The sequence below is a fragment of the Aotus nancymaae genome, unplaced genomic scaffold, assembly GCF_030222135.1.
Source record: "Aotus nancymaae isolate 86718 unplaced genomic scaffold, 86718_ANA_hifiasm-v0.15.2.pri h1tg000062l, whole genome shotgun sequence".
Classification (NCBI taxonomy): domain Eukaryota; kingdom Metazoa; phylum Chordata; class Mammalia; order Primates; family Aotidae; genus Aotus; species Aotus nancymaae.
This window is the reverse complement of record NW_026988476.1, coordinates 3,697,572-3,718,902: the sequence shown is the minus strand read 5'-3', so window position 1 is coordinate 3,718,902 and position 21,331 is coordinate 3,697,572. Positions and strand designations below refer to the sequence as shown.

At 38.3% G+C, this 21,331-nt stretch overlaps 1 protein-coding gene across 11 annotated transcripts in view; it reads right to left on the bottom strand.

Moving 5' to 3' along the window:
• The window catches only part of NPAS3 (neuronal PAS domain protein 3), an 859,804-nt gene that overhangs the window by 436,015 nt on the left and 402,458 nt on the right, over positions 1-21,331 (bottom strand). For 7 of the 11 annotated variants that reach the window (XM_064365777.1, XM_021674908.2, XM_021674909.2 and 4 more), the window contains one exon: positions 8,796-8,878. In XM_064365777.1, coding sequence (XP_064221847.1) covers positions 8,796-8,878 — 83 coding nt within the window. The remainder of the gene's footprint in view (positions 1-8,795; positions 8,879-21,331) is intronic. The other 4 variants (XM_064365776.1, XM_021674911.2, XM_064365773.1 and 1 more) reach the window with 1 other exon arrangement.

Here is a 21,331-nt window from a genome sequence, read left to right as displayed (position 1 = left end):
GAGAATGGAGATTTTGATAAAACATGCATTCTTGAGATAATTTGAAGACCAATGAGATAATTCTTGGCAAACCACAGTAAGATTCTCCAGTGAAACCAATTCCATATGAAACATTAATCTAGATAGGAAATGAACGCCAGGGTCAGAGTGATGCTTACTTTATTAAAGTCCAGTAACTTAGATGAAATGCACATTGCCAGTAGACCCAACTGATTACACTGATATTCGTTGGCTAAATTAGATAATGGACATGTCACATCTCTTTTATAAACCCTATTCCAAAACTTATGATTCATTCATATACATATTTTAGTTTAAACCCAGGCAATTTACTAATAGAAATTGTGAGTTAATATTCAACTTTAAAAACATATTCCTAAATGTCAATGCTGATATCTTATTTGAGGTGAGGACACAGGAGTGGTGAACAACAGACCTAAGAAATTTCTAGTTTTCTTTTCCATTCTTTCTTTTTAAATAAAAATACTGCAATCCCTACTTTTGATTGTTTTATAGCTCAATTGATAAGGTGTGTTCCTTTTTTTTGTTCAAGAAAATTTAAAAGCAACTAATTTAAATATGCAAAATTATCTTGAGTTGTTCATACGTGAACTTAAAAGCCGTGCAACACAGGAAAATTAAGTAATTATGCCTCCAAGTTATTTACTGCAATTAAGCTCATTTATCATATGCAAATTAGTGCAAACTGGTCTCATTAGTTACTAAATTACTCAATATGAGCTGAACAATGTAGCACTCCAGTTTGTAATGAAAAATCCCTGTAGAGGCAAGCAGTATCAATTAAGCTAATTTGCATATGCAAATATATTCACTAACTTTCTCTTTTTCTATATTTAGTTTTACATTTTCTTACCATTCTGGATCATAGAGACACTACAGGGTCACTCAACTTTCTCCCCTTCCTCTATCACAGCTAAAGGAATTAATTCAAAATGCTCCTATTATTTGAAATCATTTTATTTTACTTTAGCACTGATGTCCAGCAAGATACCACTTTAGCAAAAAGAGCCATCAGGAACAAGAAGACACAACTTCCTAGAGATGATTATTTCATGTATATTTATACATTTCAATAAAATAAGGGTGAAATTTTAAGTCATCAATAAAGTAGAAAACAGACTTGAAGATACCACTCTTTCACAGAAGTCCTTTGAAAACACTACCATCGAATGTAAAAGGCATGTTGATTTGGCTAGGCAGCATCTTAATAAACGATAATTTATATCTTTGTAAGCTTTGGAGCTGTTTTAGGTATTTTCACTTTTTTTTCCCCAGATGTTTTAACTGTACTAGTCAATCTTTCTTTTTTTTTCTGGTATATGAGATTAAAGAAGATGTCTATCAGCAGATTTGGCATTCTCTACCCCCACCCCAACATTGTTATAAAGAACTCCTTTTGCCTATAAATCCAGTATATTTTCCACAGCAGAATCTTATACTCAGTCTTCTACAATTGGCTGAGTCTCAGAGACCAGAGGCACTGTAGCTAGAAATACTAAAACAGTAACAAATATATAAATAAGATACTATTCACTTTGTTTTCTTTATTACATCAACCTGATTTTTTTTTTTTAAACTTCTGGTATAGAACCTCTATGTTCTCATTTGTCTAACAGTAACTCTGCAGGACCAGAAGACTATATGGACCAACTAATCATGATTCTAGGATATGTCCTTTACTAATCTTCAAAGTATGATTAACAGGAGAAACGTAGAAATTTAAAAGTAAATCTTGACCTGATTTTCTTCTAAATTTGATCCTTAACAGCCTCTGTAAAACACAGATTCTTCTTTTATTTGAGGCATAACTGTACCCTGTATTCCACGGTTAAAGGTGTTCAGGGAATGAAAAACTACATGAACTAAATCTGACAGCTTACTGAGGTTGATAATATTATCCGTCTCATCCACACGAATCTTCTACTACTTTGACTAACAAGTAGAAAATCACTATATTTGAGCTCCCTTCTTCTCCATCGTTTTTAGAAAATATATACTTTAACGAAACTGTTCTGCTAAAATCATTACCACAGGCCATATTTGTGTCCTGTACACAAGGGTTATTTTACTAATAAATTATCCTTGCAAAAAACAATTATTCCCCCACTTACTTTGAGGAAGACCAGGCAATCAAGTAACCATCCTACCTAACCTTTTCTGATCCACTCCCAGTCAGAGAACCTCAGGGGTCATAATCTTAGAATGTTCTTGAAGGTTCTTTCTCAGTCCCCTCAGAAAGTATGCCCATGAAATTCTTTTTCAGGTTGCGGTTTGAATGTTCTAAAAGCAATACAGAAATTCCTTTATGGCCAAAAATAATGTGAGGTCAATGACATAGGTACAAGAGTGTTTACCTAATATGGCCAAGCACGAAACTGACATATGGATTCCATATTTCTACCACTACCTTAGGGCATTTCTTACAGAACACTGTTTTTATTCTCTCAATACTTATTTTAAATAATAAATACATTTCTCTATTAGTTATGTACAAACATGTTGGTACTCATTATATTTATCCAACTCACAAAACTTACTTTTATAATCCAAAACGAGTTATGAATAAAGACTATCTTTCAATTATTTTGTAAATACATGATAGTTCTTAGTAATGACATGTTTTTTACAAAGTCAGTAATATATATATATATAGTTAAAAATAATATGCTGACAATGAATACAAACATAAACCTTAAAAATGTCCATGTACTTGGTTTAACCCGTTTAACACCTGTGAGGTGAGTAAAGCAGCATTATTATTACGGAGTTTGCAAAAACAATATTGCATTGTATATAACGTAATTGTATATGACAATTACGAAAGCATTATTTATGGAATGAAAAAAACTTAAACCTTTCTACCAAAGGTATACAAATAATTAAAGCGTTCCATTCATAAATCTGGCACCTAAGGAAACATCAGTCCAGTAGTTAATTTTATGACTTATGAAGATAGTATTTGCTACCATTTTCTGTTTTGTAAACTTCAAAAAGATAAAATACAAATATTCTATCTGGTCCTTATATTGGAAAAGTAAAAATAAATACCACGCATACTTTTTCACATTGAAAGAGTCACAAAGTGGTAACAATGTAATGCCCTAAGAGAACTTTTCAAGCAGGAACCACATTTGTGCTTAATCACATGTACTTTCCAGGAAAGATCCTACATAATAATCTCCTCAAGTTCTTGGATTTTTACTGAGCCTGCCACAAAATGCACAAATTCCAGCCTTTACCCCTTGACTTCCCATTCTTCATCTAATTTATAAAAATCAAAGAAGAATTTAGTGAACTATATAATGCCATGATTCAGGCCCAGTAGGGCCTTGATTCACAGCCCTGTTGTTGCAAAGCTGATATCCCTTGAACCCTCAAGTCTGCTGGAGAAGATGCGGCTGTCCTAAGATTCACTCCTGAAATAGCTATAGGTTCACCGAGACTATAATGTTGATCACAGTTAGAGGTGAGACTGCTTTGTGAATGGAGGCCCCAGAGTTTCATAATACACAGCCTGGGCCTTGGCCCTGCCTGCATACACTGGTATTGAAAATTGGCTTTGCAATAAATGACTTTACATTGATAGAATCACCATTAAGTTTATTTTTTTCTCCCTTTCAGTGGAAAAGTAGTCAAATTTTAAGAGATCCCATCAAACTTTCTTTTTCCTATGAGAATATATGGCTAATTAGATATGCAGAGCAGAGACACATTACATATATATTCAGAGAATGGGTACACCAAAAATTAAGAAGTCCATCTTACCCCTTACTCTCAAATCCTCTACACCAAGGGGCACCTAGTGTGCACTTCAGTGAAACATCACTGGGGCACAGGTAGCAGGGAAGCTTGGTACCTGATGCAGTGAAGCCACAGGCATTTTCTGAACTCCACGCTGGTATTTGAAACTGACCTCTACTTTAGTTTCCAAATTCAGTTAGCTACTGAAGTCTGTTTACTCCAACTATAAGTGTCTTAATTCTTTCCTCTTATTACCACTGCCTTTTAAAATGCCCTTATCATTTCTTGGAAAGTATTATAACCCGAGTGTTACCATCCTGGGTTCAAATTCAACTCTGTTACCTAAAATGTGAGCTTGAGTTACTCAAGTTTTTAAAATCTCAGTTTGCTCAATTTTAAGATGTACGTAATCATAGCACCTATCTCATAGGTCTATACTGTGAGTACTCGATGATTATATAAGAAGAGAACTTAGCATAGTACCTGAAACTTAGTACATAGTAAAAATTCACTATATTTGAGCTGAAATCCATCCAGACTAGGCTTTTTTTTTTTTTAGAAAATTATGTTTTCAATATTTTATCTTCTCTTTGCATTTACACACATACACACACATGTTGGTATTTCCATTAGAAATGCAAATTTTTAGATGTAATCAAAATACTCAGCAGGAAAATGGTTTAATAACTTACGATGCATCCATAGTATGGAATGGCATTTAGCCATTAGTAATAATGAAACCAATCCTTTCTTAACACAGATATGACCGTAAGATATTGATTTTTAAAAGGAGATTGCTAAAGAGCATATAATTGGCCAATAAAGTTAATTTTTCATCTGTTTTCCAATATGCACAAAATGCTTGACCCCATAAATCTCAGACATATAAACATACTCTCACTATATGACAAACACAAATTTCTCTTGATGCTAACTTCTTATTTCCCACCCTTTCTTTACCACGAACACTCAGATTCTTCTCCTTTACCTCCTATCACTTTTTAGGTCTGTCTTCTACCCTTAATCCGTATGGCAACTTTCAATCAACAAAACCTGTAACATCTCTTCAGTATTCGCCCTACTAAGGATTTATTCTCCGCTACCTTGACATTATAAATATTCCTTCCTTTAACAAAATCAAATCCTGTGACTTGCTTTTTCTTTCTGTCCGTTCCTTTCTCATGTTTACTCGCCTCTTAAATGATGACATACCCCAGGAGGGCTCTCCTTAACCCTCTCTTTGCTCCACATAATTTCCATAGGTCTGTAACCCATTCTTAATTTGAACTTATCATTTATCTATACACCAGTGATCAGTAATTCCAGCCCTAGCCTGAGGATTCTCTGCAGAAATAGGACCCACGTTTCTAAGCGCTTACCTCACAGCAACTTGGCTATTTAAGATACCATCCCTTTTGACTTCTCTTAGGTAGTAGAATCAGATAGCTAGCAGCCAAACTAGAAAACTTGTGGTGATAATTAAATCCTGTCATTCTCTAGCCTTTCACCTCTAATTATTGACCATGTGCTAATGATTCTATCTCAATTCCATAGCTGCCTCTCCATTTATAGAGCTCTATCTTGGAAAAGATCTTCATTTTCCTGAACTCTGTTAAAAAATTTCCTAAATGGTCTCTTTATATCAGTATCTCATAACTCAGACTTCATAGACATTGTATTTTGATAACAACTCTAGAAATAAACCAAATCATTCTCTTGTCATTCCTGCATAAAAGCCCTCTCCATGGACTCTTCATGGAGAATCAACTCCACACCTCCTGGTAATATGGCTCCTATAATCTCTCTGCCTTCATCTCTTATGTCCCCAGTGCATATGTGAAGCAGCCATTATATCAAACATCTAAACAGTCCCCAAGTAAGATTTATCATTATTTCTTTACATGCTTTTGTGTTTGATGTACCCTTTGGTTGGAATATTCTTCCATTTTCTTTGCCTAATAAACTCCTATTCATCCATCAACAACTTTGAAAAGTCTTCTTTGGTGCTGTATGGTAAATTCAGAGCCTTGTTCTTTCGTGGTCCCATAGTACTTGACCTGTGTGATGTTTCTCACTTTACACAACCTCCTGGTTCCTCTTTCCCTGAATGACTGTAAGCTATTTAAAGTCAGCAGCCACATACAGTGACTTCTGTGTTCTTACAAAGTATTTGAAACTTGTGGGGGCTAAGGGGAGTGTTAAATGACTATAAATTGTCAGGTTAGAGACCATGGCTACACTTTGTTAACCACACAGGTTTTTATTAACTATTTGCAAGTGAAGGAAGAGTAAGAAGGAGGAAAGAGAAGAAAGAATTCATTCCATCCTTTAGGAATCAACCAGATTCTACCATGGATCCTTCTGAAACAAAATGTAGAAGCCATCTCATCCTTGCTGAACATTGAGATATTGTTGAACATGGTGCAGATGTGGGCATGTGGGTTCAAAGGTTTCCCTGCTAGTTAGGCAAAACACCTAATAAGATAGCTTAAGGGAGGCTCCTCTTGTTACTACTACTTCCCAACCCCGTCTTGCCTACCATTTGAGTACTTTAAATTTAGAGTATTGTATAGTAGTTCTTCCACTCCATAACCATTAGTGCTAAAAACAAATCATACAAAAAGTTCTAGTTTCTATGGCAATTGTAAGATTACATAGTGCAACCATGCTCAGATGCCTTTCTTGAAAGAATCTTTACCAAGCCATCTATATTTCTCCTCAAAGCCTACAGCTTCAAACATATTCCAAATGTAACCAGCCCTATTTAGGAGTTTTCCTGTATGGACATAATTTAAACATTTTAAATTTTCATCCATTTATCTTTTTTTCCCATACTCTGAAGCCATACAAAATATATCTAATCCTATTTCTTCTTTTTTTTTTTTTTTTAAATGAGGCCTTCAAATAAATAGAGAGGGCAATGATGCCCCTTTTAAATCATGTTTTCCAGACTAAACTTTCTCAGGCTTTTTGTCGCTCTTCAGGTAATATGATTTCTAGTTTACTCACAGTCTGGTTATTCTACTCCAAATGGCATCCAGCTGTCTAGGTTGGTGTGACGGCTGATGCCACCATCGTATTGTGTCTTAATGTGACCCACCCAAAATGGGAATGAGCTTGCAACCCCATTCTAGATCCTCAATGGGAATGAGCTTGCAGCCTCATTCTAGATTCTCTCAATGAAGTATAACATTGATTTAGCATTTGGGAGAGCCATTTTACATTATATTTTTATACTGAGTTTGTGCTTGATTCAAACTCCTAAGTTTGTGTCAGTTTTAAATTCTTGCAATTACTAAGACACCCTCCTCATGGGCCTTTGGAGTCATGATTTCCAGAAAGAATTAAGAACATAATAGTCTAGGACTAGTCTTTGAATCATTTCTTTCATTGACTAAGCCTTAGGTAACAATTTCTGACTGCTTCAGAATAGAAACAGAAAGAGCCCTGAATCACATCAGAGTCTAACAATTTATATGTCATGGCCCATACAAAACCTATAATAAAGATTCTGAACACAGTATATATAGGAAAAAAGGAAATAAAAATTTCAAGATCTAGAAAGAAATATGATCCTTTCTGTATCCTTGAAACTAATCCTAGGTTACAGCAAAGGTAATTCAAAATTTTACGTACACAATAGAATAACAACTCCCAAGATGTATTTCAGGAAACATCAGTTATATGAGATATTAACAGATATTAATGGAAAAATGAGAAATAAGAATACACAAAAATGTAAAGTAACTAAGACTTCTCAGGACTTTAAACTTGCAAATGTGAAATGTGCTATCTCAGACCTGACGGAACATCAACATTATCTCAGAAGATTGTTAAAAAACACAAATTCCTGGACTTTACCCTATAAACTCTCATTTAGTAGGTCTAGGTTGAGGCCCAAGAATGCATCCTGTGAACAAGTGTTGGGTGATTCTGAAATTGCCAGTAAAGACACTGCTTTGGAGAACCACCAGGATTTGACTATGAGTGATTTTCTTTTTTACACAGAATCTCATAATAGTTTCTTAATGCACATACTTAAGGGAATAAGATGCTAGATTTAATATTACTTTTGACAACCTAGAAAATGAAAGCTCCATAAAGGCCATCTTTATAAACTCTGAATGAACAGGGATCTGGAGTATACTTTTATTTTACTCCAAAGTTTATCTCAGAAAAACATAGCTACTTTTTCCAAATACAGTAAGCAGTCTAAATATCCCAAACTTATCTGCTTCTTCAATTCTGTGTAAAAAGGTGTATCTTCCACAGATTTTAAAAAAATGGCCATGAAAACATCTGTCCTGGGAGCAGGACCAATGCGGCACAATTATCCACGGTTGAAGACAGATGTGTTGAATTGATGGCAAAGTCTTAATAAAAAAAGCTTTGAATAAGTGAGATGCGGAGTTTGCAACGAATTTTCTCTAGGGCTAAGTAACTACATTTTCATCCTAGTGACCTTTAACATTTATTTGCCATGAAGTTCATTGGCAAAATCAACTGTCTCCTTTTACTAGTATTTTAAAATATACTATATTTTACCCTGATAAATTTTCTAATTTGGGGAGGCAAACATTAAGATTTGAAGCAGTCACAGATACAAACTCAAGCAAAAATGAAATTTGGCAACACAAAAAACTGTCACAGTACTTTCACAACAAAACTTTGCTCTTCCAAAAACAATATATAGCTCCAAAGAGACACACATAGATCCACTTACAAATACAGCGCGCACACAACCACTCTGGGAACAGCCAGTTACTACACATTGCGCATCAACTAAATAGAGCAAATCATCCGAATTATTTCAGCACAAATAATACTTGCCCTCCCTTTCTCATTAACATTCTTTCAAAGGATGGCTTTCTAAAAAGAAAAAAATAAACTCATAAGAATGTTGGAATTCCAAGATAAAATAACAACAGTCAAATATACAACTGACATTTTTTAAAAATTGAGTTTAAAAAAGACTAAACATAGGGCTTTTTCTTAGTAAAATATAAGCAAGCTTCTTTTCGTTTTAAAGGTACCTGCAAAATGTGACTTCCCAAATGTGCTTCAAATACTTCAATGGCTAGTGCACTGGGGCTTCTCCTTCGCTGTGCACCTATAACTTAAAAGAAAAAGAAAGAAAGAAAGAAAGAAAACAGAACAATTAAGTTGGAGCTGTGATTCATACCTTCAGCTTAGTTTCTTTTGAATGGCATCACTGGCTATTTAGTATAACAATGAGATCTGACCCACCACCCAGTATTAATTTTAGTTCTGAGTTGTCTAAGCATAAGCATAGCCTAGGTTGAATTTTTTACCTAGAAGAATATAGACTTCTAGAAACATCAAAAAAAAACACATCCACACTTTAAAAATTTTCCTTTTGTTTTCCCTACAACAGAATAAAAACATATGAAAGCTCAGGTTCCTTTAAAATAAATTAGTACACTGTTTTTCTTAAAATTAAGGTTTTTTTTAAGCATCTGCATACTGCCTTATCTCCCCCCGACCCCACCCCAGAGAAAACTAAACTTCTTATATGTTCTAGGCTAGAAAAAAGCAAACAGGAAACTTTTTGTATTGTCTAATGTAATAACTTCATCACAATTTAATCAGCACAACATATGGGTTAGGACGTTCTCATTACTGATCATTTGTACTAGTGTTAAGCATCCTGAGATGGCTGGACTTCACGTTTACTGCATATTCATGTGTAACTATTCCTATAGGACTGACAAGAAGCCCAGACAGATCCTTGGCCAGCATGTGCCTCACCAGGTCAGTGACTGTTTCTTATCTGGAGCTCCTGGACACTCCTGTTCTCTCACTAAGAGTCGATCCTTCTCTTCCAGGCACGCTTCACATGCTTTTGCCTACAGGTACCTACCCTACAAGGAGTCCTCATAATCCTTAACAAAAGTGGATTTAATGCATAATATCTGTGGAATCCAGGATTGAGCGTCATCTCTTTATGATTTTTTTTTTTTTAAGTGGGGTTCCAATTTGTTTTAAATCTGTTCTTCTGGCTATTTTTTCTTTTTCTGCCTTTTAATTTAATGAGTTTAATTGAGCAATGAACGATTCACAAATCAAGGAGCACCCAGAATCACAGCAGATTCAGAGAGACTCCAGGGATGTGTCGTGGTCAAAACAAATTTATAGACCAAAAAGGGAAGTGATATACAGAAATCAGAAGTCAGGACATGATAAAAATCCATTTGCTTTATACTGATTTATGAAATAAAATATTCAGATGCTTTCTATATTTCTAACAATTCTCCATATCTTCCTGCTTTTCTTTCTATATTTCTAACAATTCTCCATATCTTCCTGCTTTTCTTGAAAATTTTATTGAAAACCTCCACTCTCTCAAGCCCAGATACTATTAATTGAAAATAAAATCAAAATCCCCTACTTTCTTACTTTTAGAAACATTTTCAGCTAGTCAAAAGAAAATTTGAGTGAAACGCTGCTGGGATAATTCTGTCGTATTTCAGTTACTAAGTTGGTCAGTTAAATCCATAGCTTAGTAGCGATTATAATATAAACACACTTGTGATTACTGTGCTATGCAAAGTAGGGAGTTTGCCCTGCAATTGTTAGTTTGTGTCTGCAATGTCTGCAAGGCACTGTGAAAATGTGTGTGTTAAGTATCATTATTACTGACAAGAGAAAAATAACAGAGGCATTTTTTTTCAATGGGAAAATTTATAAAATATAATTGAAGAGTGATTATTATCAAAAGAATATTCCAGCTGGTAGAGATCTTAGAGATCTCTACTCCAGCCTCCTCATTTGCTTCAGAAGCAAAACACACAACTAAAAATTTTAAAACAGAAAAATCAGTTTACTATGCTGAGATTAATCTTTATTATAAATATAGACATAGAGTTTTTACAGTTTAAATATTCAGATATACTTAAGACCATACTACTGTGTGTGTATGTGGGTGTGCACATTTCTGATTAATTTCCTATTCTAACACGCACATTACTCCCTTCAAAACTCCTTTGGCATTTTTGATAATGCAGCTGTCTTGCTGAATACTGTTTTCAGTTTCTAGAGTGTTAATTGCACATTATGGTAGCTTGGTGTGAATGATCCCACATGAATAAAATCTGCAGCCTTTTTTTTTTTTGTGAGATTATGGGGGTGGATGGCTTTTGGGAGGGAGGGGGGGAGCTGAAAAACTTCTCAAGTGTCCACTCTGTTTTTGAGGCAGTAATTAGGATTCAGAAAACTCCTTATTAATAGTTCATAATTTGGTGGGGTGGGGGGAACTTCAGGGCCTCCAATTACGAAGTTCAAAATAAACCACTGCACCCCACCAAAAAAAAAAAGAAAGACTAATTTTAGATAACATAACCCATTCTACAAAGAACTAGATTGCGAGGGGGCCAAGGGAGTAAGAACCACTAGATTATAAGGGACCCTAAAACATCACAGATAAGTTTGCTTACTTAGAAGGCCCAAGATGCAAGCTCCAGTAACAATGTAAAGCTGCTCAAATGCCTTCTGGGAGCATAGAGACTGTTGTCTTTAGTATGTGGGGGTTTATTCAAGTCTGGCTACTGATGGCCTTTCTTTTCCTTCTGTTTCTCTACTCCATGAGTCCTATCTGTATAGTTATTCTTTGTTCTCCAAACCCCCTAGAAATCTGAGTATGCATCCCCATACACACTAGTATAATACACAAGTATCTTGCAAGTAGTTTCATGCTATTCTATTCAATGGCATTTTTATGGCACTGGAACTTCTCTTGATTTATATGTTTTGCACTTATGCAGGTGATGTGGGCTGTAATGACAGTTCCTAATTTTACAACCAACATAAATATGTTAAACAGGAGCCCATTATGCCCCTGGTAGGAGCCCAGCTTTAACTGGGGCATTAATGCTAACTGAATAGATGTTAAATATGTACTTCTTATCTTGCACTTATCCTATCGCATCTGCATTTTGAGAACTGAGACAATAATCTGACAACTAAAGAATACTGCAAACACAGGTATTTTGTTTCTCCATGTTAATCTCCTTATGTTTATAGAGTATCATTAGTGATCTAAAAAAAAAACCTAAAGGAGCATTTCCTTAACAGGGTCTGTCATCCTCAGAAAAGTAATACATTGTTTATGAAGCTCTCTCAGATTTCTGTATTTTAGAAATTGACAGTTTCTGAAACCATCTGGTAGCCCAGACATAATGTACAATTATTATTGTGGAATGGGCCACTGTTTCATCTGATCTACTGACATATTTCATTTGCTTGTTTGTTCAACTAAAAGACTATTTCCTGAAATTTAAAGAACACTAACAAAATTAACATTTATACACACACACACACACACACACCACACACGGGGCATTGCTAAATCAATGGAATGTGCAACCACTTGTCTGTGAAGATGACGTTACCAGCTCCCTGAGACTGAGACATAAGAGCTGTAGGAGTTGAACAGCTTATACAAACTAGTATAAGAAAGCAAGCCCAAGCCACAGGAATTCAACTTCAACTTCAAATTCAATTCAACCTTAGTGCCTACCTGATGTTGAAAATTTCTAGGTACTATAAGGTAACTAGTGTTATAAAACCTAATAGTCCAAAAGAAAATTTTATGACATTTAAAATAAAACTAGGCCTAGTATATAATTATCGACAAACATCACAATGCTACCATTTCAAGTTGTACAAGGGTTAAAAATAAAACACCTAGAGTTTTAAGAGACTTTAAATGGAAGACAAATATATAGAGAGGGGTTTAGTAGTTTTTTTAAAAAATCAACTAGGAAAATTCTGATTGTCTCAGATATCCAAAATGATCTGATGAATCACTAGGACTGTGCACTTGGCCTTTCTGACATTAAAAAGGAGAAGATATACAGGGGAAACACAGTCTGAAACATGCATCTGAAAACTTAGTTTTGCCCCTCCACAATGTCAGCAGGAATGTTCTAATCTGGACTCTTCAGCATAACCTCACACGGTGGTCTATGAGAATTAATTCAGTGCAGTGAAAGGCAACCCTTCCTTGGGGAGTACACGAGACCCTCCCAGTCATATTCCTAACCAGTGTTCCTCACCTCCAGGGAGGCACTCACGTGAGGAGGGCTGAGGATTAGCACTCAGTGGGAGTTTGACCTATTCAGCCGAAAGGTCAGCTTGCCATGGAAGAACCCATTACAAAACAAGCAGGACAGTTCGGTGGACACACATAATGAAAGGGGAAAAGTCATGAGCCCTATTTGCCTTGTGCCCTGTGCTGCCCTTTCCCTTCATAAGCCCAGCTCCTCACCAGCATCATTCACAATGGGAAGGTGAACCACAGGCAGAGAGCCAGAGAGGGGGTTGCTATTGGAGGAATCACTTAAAGAAGGCAGTCTGAAGTAAAGAGGAGTATAACACCGTGAGGCAGGGTTTCCAATGGATTGTTTTATTAGGCCAATGCAGTCATTGGTGGATAGGAAAGATTATTTCAGAGACACTTTCTTATCCTCCCCCATAAGGTGGAGAGCAGTACAGCATCATGGGCAAATGTAGTCTTCAAGTTCGACAGGTAGTTGCCAGGAACACCTGGCACAAAGCTAGACTTCATGCTCAGTCACCCCTGATAGCTGCCCTCTGAATCCTCCATCCAACAGGCAAGGATCTGTTACCAAGCGGTTCCTGGGGGAAGGGAGCACTCAAGGGCATGCTTAATGGAATCCCCAGACATTTACTCCCTGGGCTTTGGCTAAGCAAAGTCAGGGGCTGAGAAAGAATGGAATATAGAATGCTTAATGAGTCTTTCCATGGTTATAGAAGAAAAGGAAAGGGATTTCCCTTGAAGAATCTCAATTAGCCTTCTTCACTGTAGGGCCAAAGAAGCCGGGGAGGGTTTTCCCAAGAGCCCCAGAAGTTCATGAGGTATGTATTAATGTGTGTATCTGTTTCCTGATCAAAATTAAAATATCTCAGTTTACATGTAATATAGGCTAAGTCTTTATTCTGAAACTGGCCCTCGCCACTCTGCCTTCTATGAGATCTATGTTCACAAATTGTATTCCTTCAACACGAAACTCCTCAGTATTTGTGCATGCCTTAGACACCAGGAGATTCTCAGGTTTCAAGAGGAGACCAAAATAGCACTGGGCAACAGCTTAACACATAGAGCAACATGACAACTGAAACTTTGTTGTTGAAGCGGTGTATGTGCTTTGCAATGCACTGTGTGTGTGTGTGTGTGTGTGTGTGTGTATATATATGAAAACAATAACTGATTTTTCAGTGTACTTTTATCATGATTAGTTTCTACTATTAAAATATAGGATAACTGAAGAATGTGGAAGAGAAATACGGACAAGCATTGCTAATCAGGCACGTGATTAATCACCTATCTGGTAACAAATAAATATAAGAAAAAAACTCATGTATTTAGGAGTAGTACACTTTGGGTTTATTTTTAAATTAATATTTAGGGGATTTTTAAAAACAACAACAAAAAAACCCTATCTTCATAATTCATATCTCAGAACCTACTAACATGTTATACCACCAATTTAGACAAAAAGAATATTTAATCCAATAATGCAATTGGAACTTTAAGAAGTCTTATGATGATCCAAAACTTTTTGATGCAGTGCATATTTAAATGTCTTTCACAATTTCAGTATGGGTTGGCTGCATTACGGAAAAGAAAGACTGTGCAAGTTTTAATACTTATAAATGAACTGCTTTTGATAAAAAGAAACCATGTCTGTTTTCCTTAAAGAAGTATATTTGTATTGCTTCAACTATTAAGAACTAAGAGGAAAACATACAATGTTCAATTTATCTGTTTAGTTGAGGGAGTGTTTACTATGCACTTCTCATCTTCTTGAGAATTAATTAGTATTTATATGATTTTTGAAAACGTTTACCATTTTCTACACCAAAATGGCATAGTCCTCTAAATGTGAAATAGCAACCAAATATCACTGTAGTAAGTCTTGAAAATGTTTTTGTATATTTGGTTGGCAACACATTACAGGGACTTCTTAGTACAAAGTTTCCATTTTAAAGATTCACTTTGCCCACCCACCTTTATTTTCCATTGAGGGAAATGAGAATTCCTAGGCAGATATTTCTCCTGTAGCTGGGAAAGGGGGAAACGGCCTTTCTCCAACAATCTGGTAGTTACTATAGGAACCACTGTATGTCCCTCACATGGGCTACATATGGGGTGATTAACATTCTTCATGAGAGAACTCACCCTTCCCCTTGACAATGAAATCCTTAAGGCAGTGGGTTAAGCTGCTGTTTGGAGTGACAGCACTTGAGGGAATGAGGTCAACGTTTGACAGTCAACATCTCGGAGGAGAGAACCTCAGGAAAATGCAGGCATGATCCACAGCCTGGGCTGAGGCATGGGGAGTGGGGTACCTGAGGGAAATCCTTAGGAGATGCAAGGGGTCCTGAGGAGGGGACTGGCCTCATAGAAGAGGACATGCCTGGTGTCCCTGAGACTCCAAAAGTGCTGTTACTAATTTTAAAAAATGGCAGTTATTACTCAATCATTGCAATTTTACTTGCTTAATTATTTAAGAAGAACAATGACTATAAAGGAGAGAGTACTGTTTTTATTTTTTGGACTTTAGTCCTTACCAACTTAAAAGACATCCAAGGCTTTCCTAAGTATTTATTGGGTTCAACCACTTGATGTCACAGGGATTGTTGCAGGATATAAAGCTTAAAGTTAACTATTTAATAACCTTTACACAGTGAAAGGAATAAGAATTTCCTTTTTCTTTACAAAATAAAAGATAAAAAGAAAACATCATCCCCAAAATCAATTCCCATCTTTAGAGTCCCAGCGGAGATATGGGGTATGCTGGGTTGTACCCGCCCACACCCCACACTCAATTTGGGAAGTGAGACAGTTATAAAATGAGTTCAGAATAAAGAATACAGACTAGGAAGATCTTTGAGGGCTAGAGAGTCTTGATTTTTAATCTAAGATGAACTGAACAAGAAAACAGAAACTAATTTCTTCTGGCATCAGGGCTATGGTGGCAAATACGTACTGAGCCTTAGGCCGAGGCAGGCACTCCGCTGGGGACTCAGGATGTGAAGCTAACAAGGATCCAGTCCACTGGGCGAGGTGGGCCTTTGTGTCAGAGGAGGCCAGTGGGCCACGCAGAGTGGGCAGCACACCTGTCCAGGCTCCAAGTCTCTGAACATATTCCTGAGGGAAGAAGGTGCTCTGCTTTCTGCTTTCTGAATACAATCTACAGGTTCTAGTTTTGAGCTGCTTCTGTTGTTTAAATTCTTCTTCTTCCAATGACCACTTTCCTCTACATGTATTTCCAGCAGGGATACCATGTGTCTTTCATGAATTAAGCCCACAGTTCACAGAAAGACACCATGAGCTCTCTGCTAACAGCTCTCAAAGGGAAGGACAAAGAGAACATATCAAATTTAAGATGTGAATACAGCACTAACTTTGCAAAGTTTAATACTTGACTTTTCATTGGTAGAAATTACCTTCCCTACAAATACACTAAAATTTTTTTGAGTAGTGAAATATTTAATGAGGGTTAGATTTCGTATGCTCCCTTGAGGGGAAAGGAATGATGACACTTTCATTTGCAAACTGTCTTAAAAGCCTTTCCGCCGAGTGCTGCTTTGCTGCTGTCACCTCCTCTGACCTCAGCAGCAAGCAAACAGTTATGGCATGATTCCACCCAGGAAGAAGGAGGTGGAGATTACCACTGAATGAGTGCAGTGTCAGTTGCACTTGCTGGTAAAAGGAAGACATCCACATCTGGTATCTTAATTTTTTATTTTTCAGTCTGATCCCAAAGCTTCGTGTTATGACATTTGTAACATCTGCTACAGATACTGAGGTAAGTCAGGCACAACCTTATTACTTCCAGTCTAATGCTCCATTCATCCTCTAGGCTTTCCTAGGCCACTGATACGACAGGGAACTAACGCTGGTTCTGCAGGAAATAGTTTGTGTTTCTGTGGGAGAAAGAACAAAAGGTCTCTTGCCTTCTCCCTTTTCTCTGTCCTGTTCCTCCATTCATACATTCAGTCATTCCCCTCTCTCTCTCTCTCTTTAGCTTTTGGGCCACATCAATGCTTGGCATCATGCTCAGTAGCTTGCTTCCTGCCAAAAGAACAGTCAACATAAATAGTTCTGTGAAGCAGTGGGGTATTAGCCCAAGGGACACAAGACTCTGCTTATAACAGCACCTGCTATTGAAAAGTCACTCTGATCAACTCCCAAAGCTCAACAATCTCAAGCTACGGAATGACATTTATTCATCCAACATTTAGTGAAGCCTTATGATAGGGAAGATATTAACCCCATTGACCAAGGTGATAGGGATATAAGCAAGGCTCCTATTCCCATTTCTAGATACATTGGCAGAAGAAAGCTAAAATTATCCACATGAAGTGTTTTTTGAGCCTCTATCTGTGCTGGACACTGTGTCAGGGAATAAAAAAATAAAAAGGCACCTCCTAATCCTCCAGATGGTCAGAACTAGTGGGACACTGATATATAAGCAAATGAGTAAAATGCAATAAAAGTACAGCTCTTAACTGAGGATGGAGGCAGGGAGAGGTGGAGTCAGGGAAGGCTTTAGAATAAGGTACTGCCAGAACTGGAGTATGGAGTGAAGTTACATGAACAGTGAACTATCATGGCCAGGACCCTGGGATCTACTGATCAGACATGAAGGCAAGGGCAAAAGCATGTTAATGTAGCTACACATGCATGTTCCAGGTGCACCATCCTGCCCATGCCAACCTGCTTTCTCTCAAGCTGCGACAATGATGAACTGTCACACTCTTAGAAACTTGAAGGGCTGGGACCCCACTCCACAGTGACTTCTTGGGGCTCAATACTGCAGCATAACTGTCACATAATTACCACCCCGTAGACCAATGTCCATTTGGCGCTGTCTGAAAACCCCAACTTTTCAATTCTCTCTCCCGCTTCACCTCAACACCACTGCTTAGATGAAAACCCTGGCATCCACACCTGCGTCACAGCAACTGGCTTGGCACCATGCTGGGCATCTGAATCACCAACCAGACTGTCGTATCACCTCCGTGTTCTGAAGGGCACTTCTGTGATTCAAGTCACTTACTGTGGGATATTTGATTCATTTCCAGGATGTGCTTGTCTTCCCTGCTGGGCAAAGGAGCTCAATGGGAGGGGTCACATTATGGGGAGACAGCTGTGCACAGAGGAAAGGACTGGGGTTCTGGAGTCAGGCAGGCCACGTTCTAAATTCTCCATTTTTCTCTAATTAGCTGGGTGGTCTTAGACAAATTAGGTTCCAAGGACCTCAATTTCTCATTCTGTCAAAAGGGTTAATGCCTCTTAAAGCAGTTATGAGGACATGTGACGTGCCCCACCCTGATTTAATTGTCCTCCTAGAGCTTATTTGCATAGTGTTGTCTCTCCCACTGGCTCATTACCTTCCCAAGCCAGAGGAATAATTTTGTGCTTTGCCGAAGCCCTAGCATTTAGAATTGGGCCCAGAACGCAGAAGGCACACAACATACTTGTGAATGGGCGAACACTCCAGAGCACGGTGCCCGGCCCACGGGGGCGCTCGGCCATGTCAGCTCTCCTCTCTTTGCTGTGAAAAGCAGAGGCTGGGCCAAAGATGACTTTTCTCAATAACTATCTTTATCCCAATTTTAACGGGAATATTAGGACTTTTTTCCCCTGTATGTTGTCACCAGCTTCTGCCTGTCCTACATTGTGATATCAAATCTACAGTGTCACCATAAACCCTGCAAGCCAACTGCAATTAGGGCCTCAAACCAGTGCAAACATTTCACACACACTTGGGCAAAGAGCCAGCAATTCACTGAGTGTCAGCAACTGCCCACTGAATTTTCTTTTGAAGGATTCACTCATGCCCTATTCCAGCGGTAATTGGCATTCGTTTTAAGATGCTGAATGCCTCAGACATAACTTGATGAGATAAATGTACATAGCTGCCACCACTGCAAACTGAAATCGGCTCTTACAGCCCCACCATCTTCCCTCTAATTTCACATAAACAAAAGCCCACACAATTTTCAATGGTCACTGGGCAGGAGCTAGGTTTTCCTTATGTTAGCGGATCAAGGTCTGCAGCACCATTGGTGTCTGCCTCTTGGATGGGTACAGAGGCTATGATTTAGGGAAAGTTAGAAAATAAATAAGATGAGCACAATTTGGAGGGTGCAGAATAGTAAACAGGCTTATAAGACTGTCAGACCTAGAATCAAGAACATATCTAAGCAATACTTTTATACTCATCACCACCATACAATGAATTAAGGAGAAAACACTTAACTTGAGGACTTGTTATTTAGACTGAAGACTAAGTTCAAGCTCTTCTCTATTAGAGGTTCTTAATATGTTTCTTTCTTTGAATAACAGAGCTGTTTAAGCAAACTCTCTTCATAAGACAACATTCAAACATAAAATTTCGCATATACAATTACAAAAATTCCAGAGAGCTTCTGAAATACAGCCACAGACCCCAAGTCAAGAACTCCTGCTTTAGACAAGAGCCAAGCACCCACAGATGCCCTGTGTCATCCGTGGGACTGAACAACTGATTCACTGAGTGAATGAGTAAGTAATCAAATGAATACTCAAATGAATGAATGCAAGGAGATCCAGTCAAGAGAGAATGCACAACTAAGTCAGATACTTGTATTCTGTGAGGAGACTGTGGGACTGAAAGCAGCAGCCAGTTAGTTGGTTTATTCACAAAAACTGCCTTGTGGAATTATACACTGCTCCTCCCCTTCTAAATGCAGACAGAGGGAGGAAAGGAGAAAGAGATAATGAAGGTTTGCAAATGAAGTGGGTACAACTGTGCAATCAATCAACATTTTCTGAAAAAGAATCTGCATCACTTGCCAAAAATTCGAACTGAATAACTGAACCAGAATTCTGATGAGAACGGACTTTGCCACTAGCCAGTCATTTTCATTTGTTTTCCAGCTGTCTTGCTTCTCTTTTCCTGGAAGCCACCAGTCTCTTCAGCGTGGCGAGTTCAGGCAGTGGGAACTTATTTAACCACAGTTCAATGTATACTCTGTATTTGCTATTTTAATAAAACTTTACTGAGTGCTTACTCAGTGCCAGCCACTGTTGGTCGAAAAGGAGGTAAGTCAGTTATTCATCTAAATACTCACCGAGGGCCTACTAAGTGCCAGGCCATGGGCCACCAAAGAGTGAACAAAAGAGTCAGACAAATGGGCCTGCCTGGTGCTGCATTCTAGTGGGGAGCCAGACGACAACAAGAGCAGCAACACATGCGCTTCTCCACGTGAGCAGCCATGGAAAGGAACAGTTTTAAAAGGGGATGGAAAAGAAGGGACAGAGATTTCTGTATTCCATGGAAGATCAGGGAAAGCCTCTCCAAGGACACAATATTTGAGTAGAGACACGAATAAAGGCAACGAGGGACGTGACGTCCAGGTGAAGAGAAGAGAAAGTATAAAGACCCTGAGATGCAACAAACTTCTCAGGTTCAGGAAATGACAGGGAATCAGTAACCTCAAGGAACATAGAGACTCGGGAGAAATACAAACTGTAAAAACGTAACAGCTTACCTGGAAACCTCCAGGAAAAGGAGCATCTAACTCTGGTGAAAAAAGAGAGAGTATCTGAGCTAGACATGAGCCTTGGTTTTCCAGGCAAACAAGCCACAGATTGGTGGGGATGAGGGGAGCATTCGGGAAGAGAGAAGAACACACGCAATGGTACGAACTGCTGAGCCAGACATGGGAGATTCATGTATGGGGAAGACATGCCGGGTCCCTTCACAAAGGGCCCCATCAACACTGCAAAGGAGTTCACAGTTCACACACAGCATTCGGCATCCATTTGAAAAGTTAGAGCCCAGCGGCACATAAGCACATGTGTGTGTTTTATCACTTGAGGCGTGGTGCAGAAGGTTGAACTGTGGAGGAAAGCTGAAAACATGGCTATTGCATGGTCTAGCCAATAAATGATGAGGAGTTGACACTAGTAACTAAGTTATTAAGACTGTAGCAAGGGGGTCAATTCTAAAGGTATTTAGGAGGTAGGTTTGAGACAGCTTTGTGATTAACTCCTAAGGGAGAAAGCAAGAGTGCAGTATGAATTCCAAGGATCTGAGTTAGCACAGAGCATAATGGTTTCTGCCTTCCCTGTGACAGGACAGTGTGGAAGGGAAGAAGGCTTAAGGAGAAGATGGGAAGTTGAAGCAAGATGTCTTTAGGACAAGCCCACTGGGATGCCTAATGGGTCTGAGGCGCAGAATTGAGTTCTTGGTAGAGATGAGGATTTGGCTGTAAGTCATTAGCACATAAGTGGGATTAGAAGCCATGGGAGGACAAAATGGGAGGTAGCCTGGGGGCCCAGCCTGGGGAACATCTGCATTTATAAAGAGGCAGAAGGGGGGAACCAGCAAGAGCCTGAGCAAGGAGAGCCAGAGAGTAGAGGGCGGAGCCAGAGGCACCGGTGTCCTATAAAGAAGAGAGGACATTTTAAGGAGAGACTCGTGGACTCTTGTCAAATGTCATGGGAGAGCCATGAAGATCCTGGGTAGGG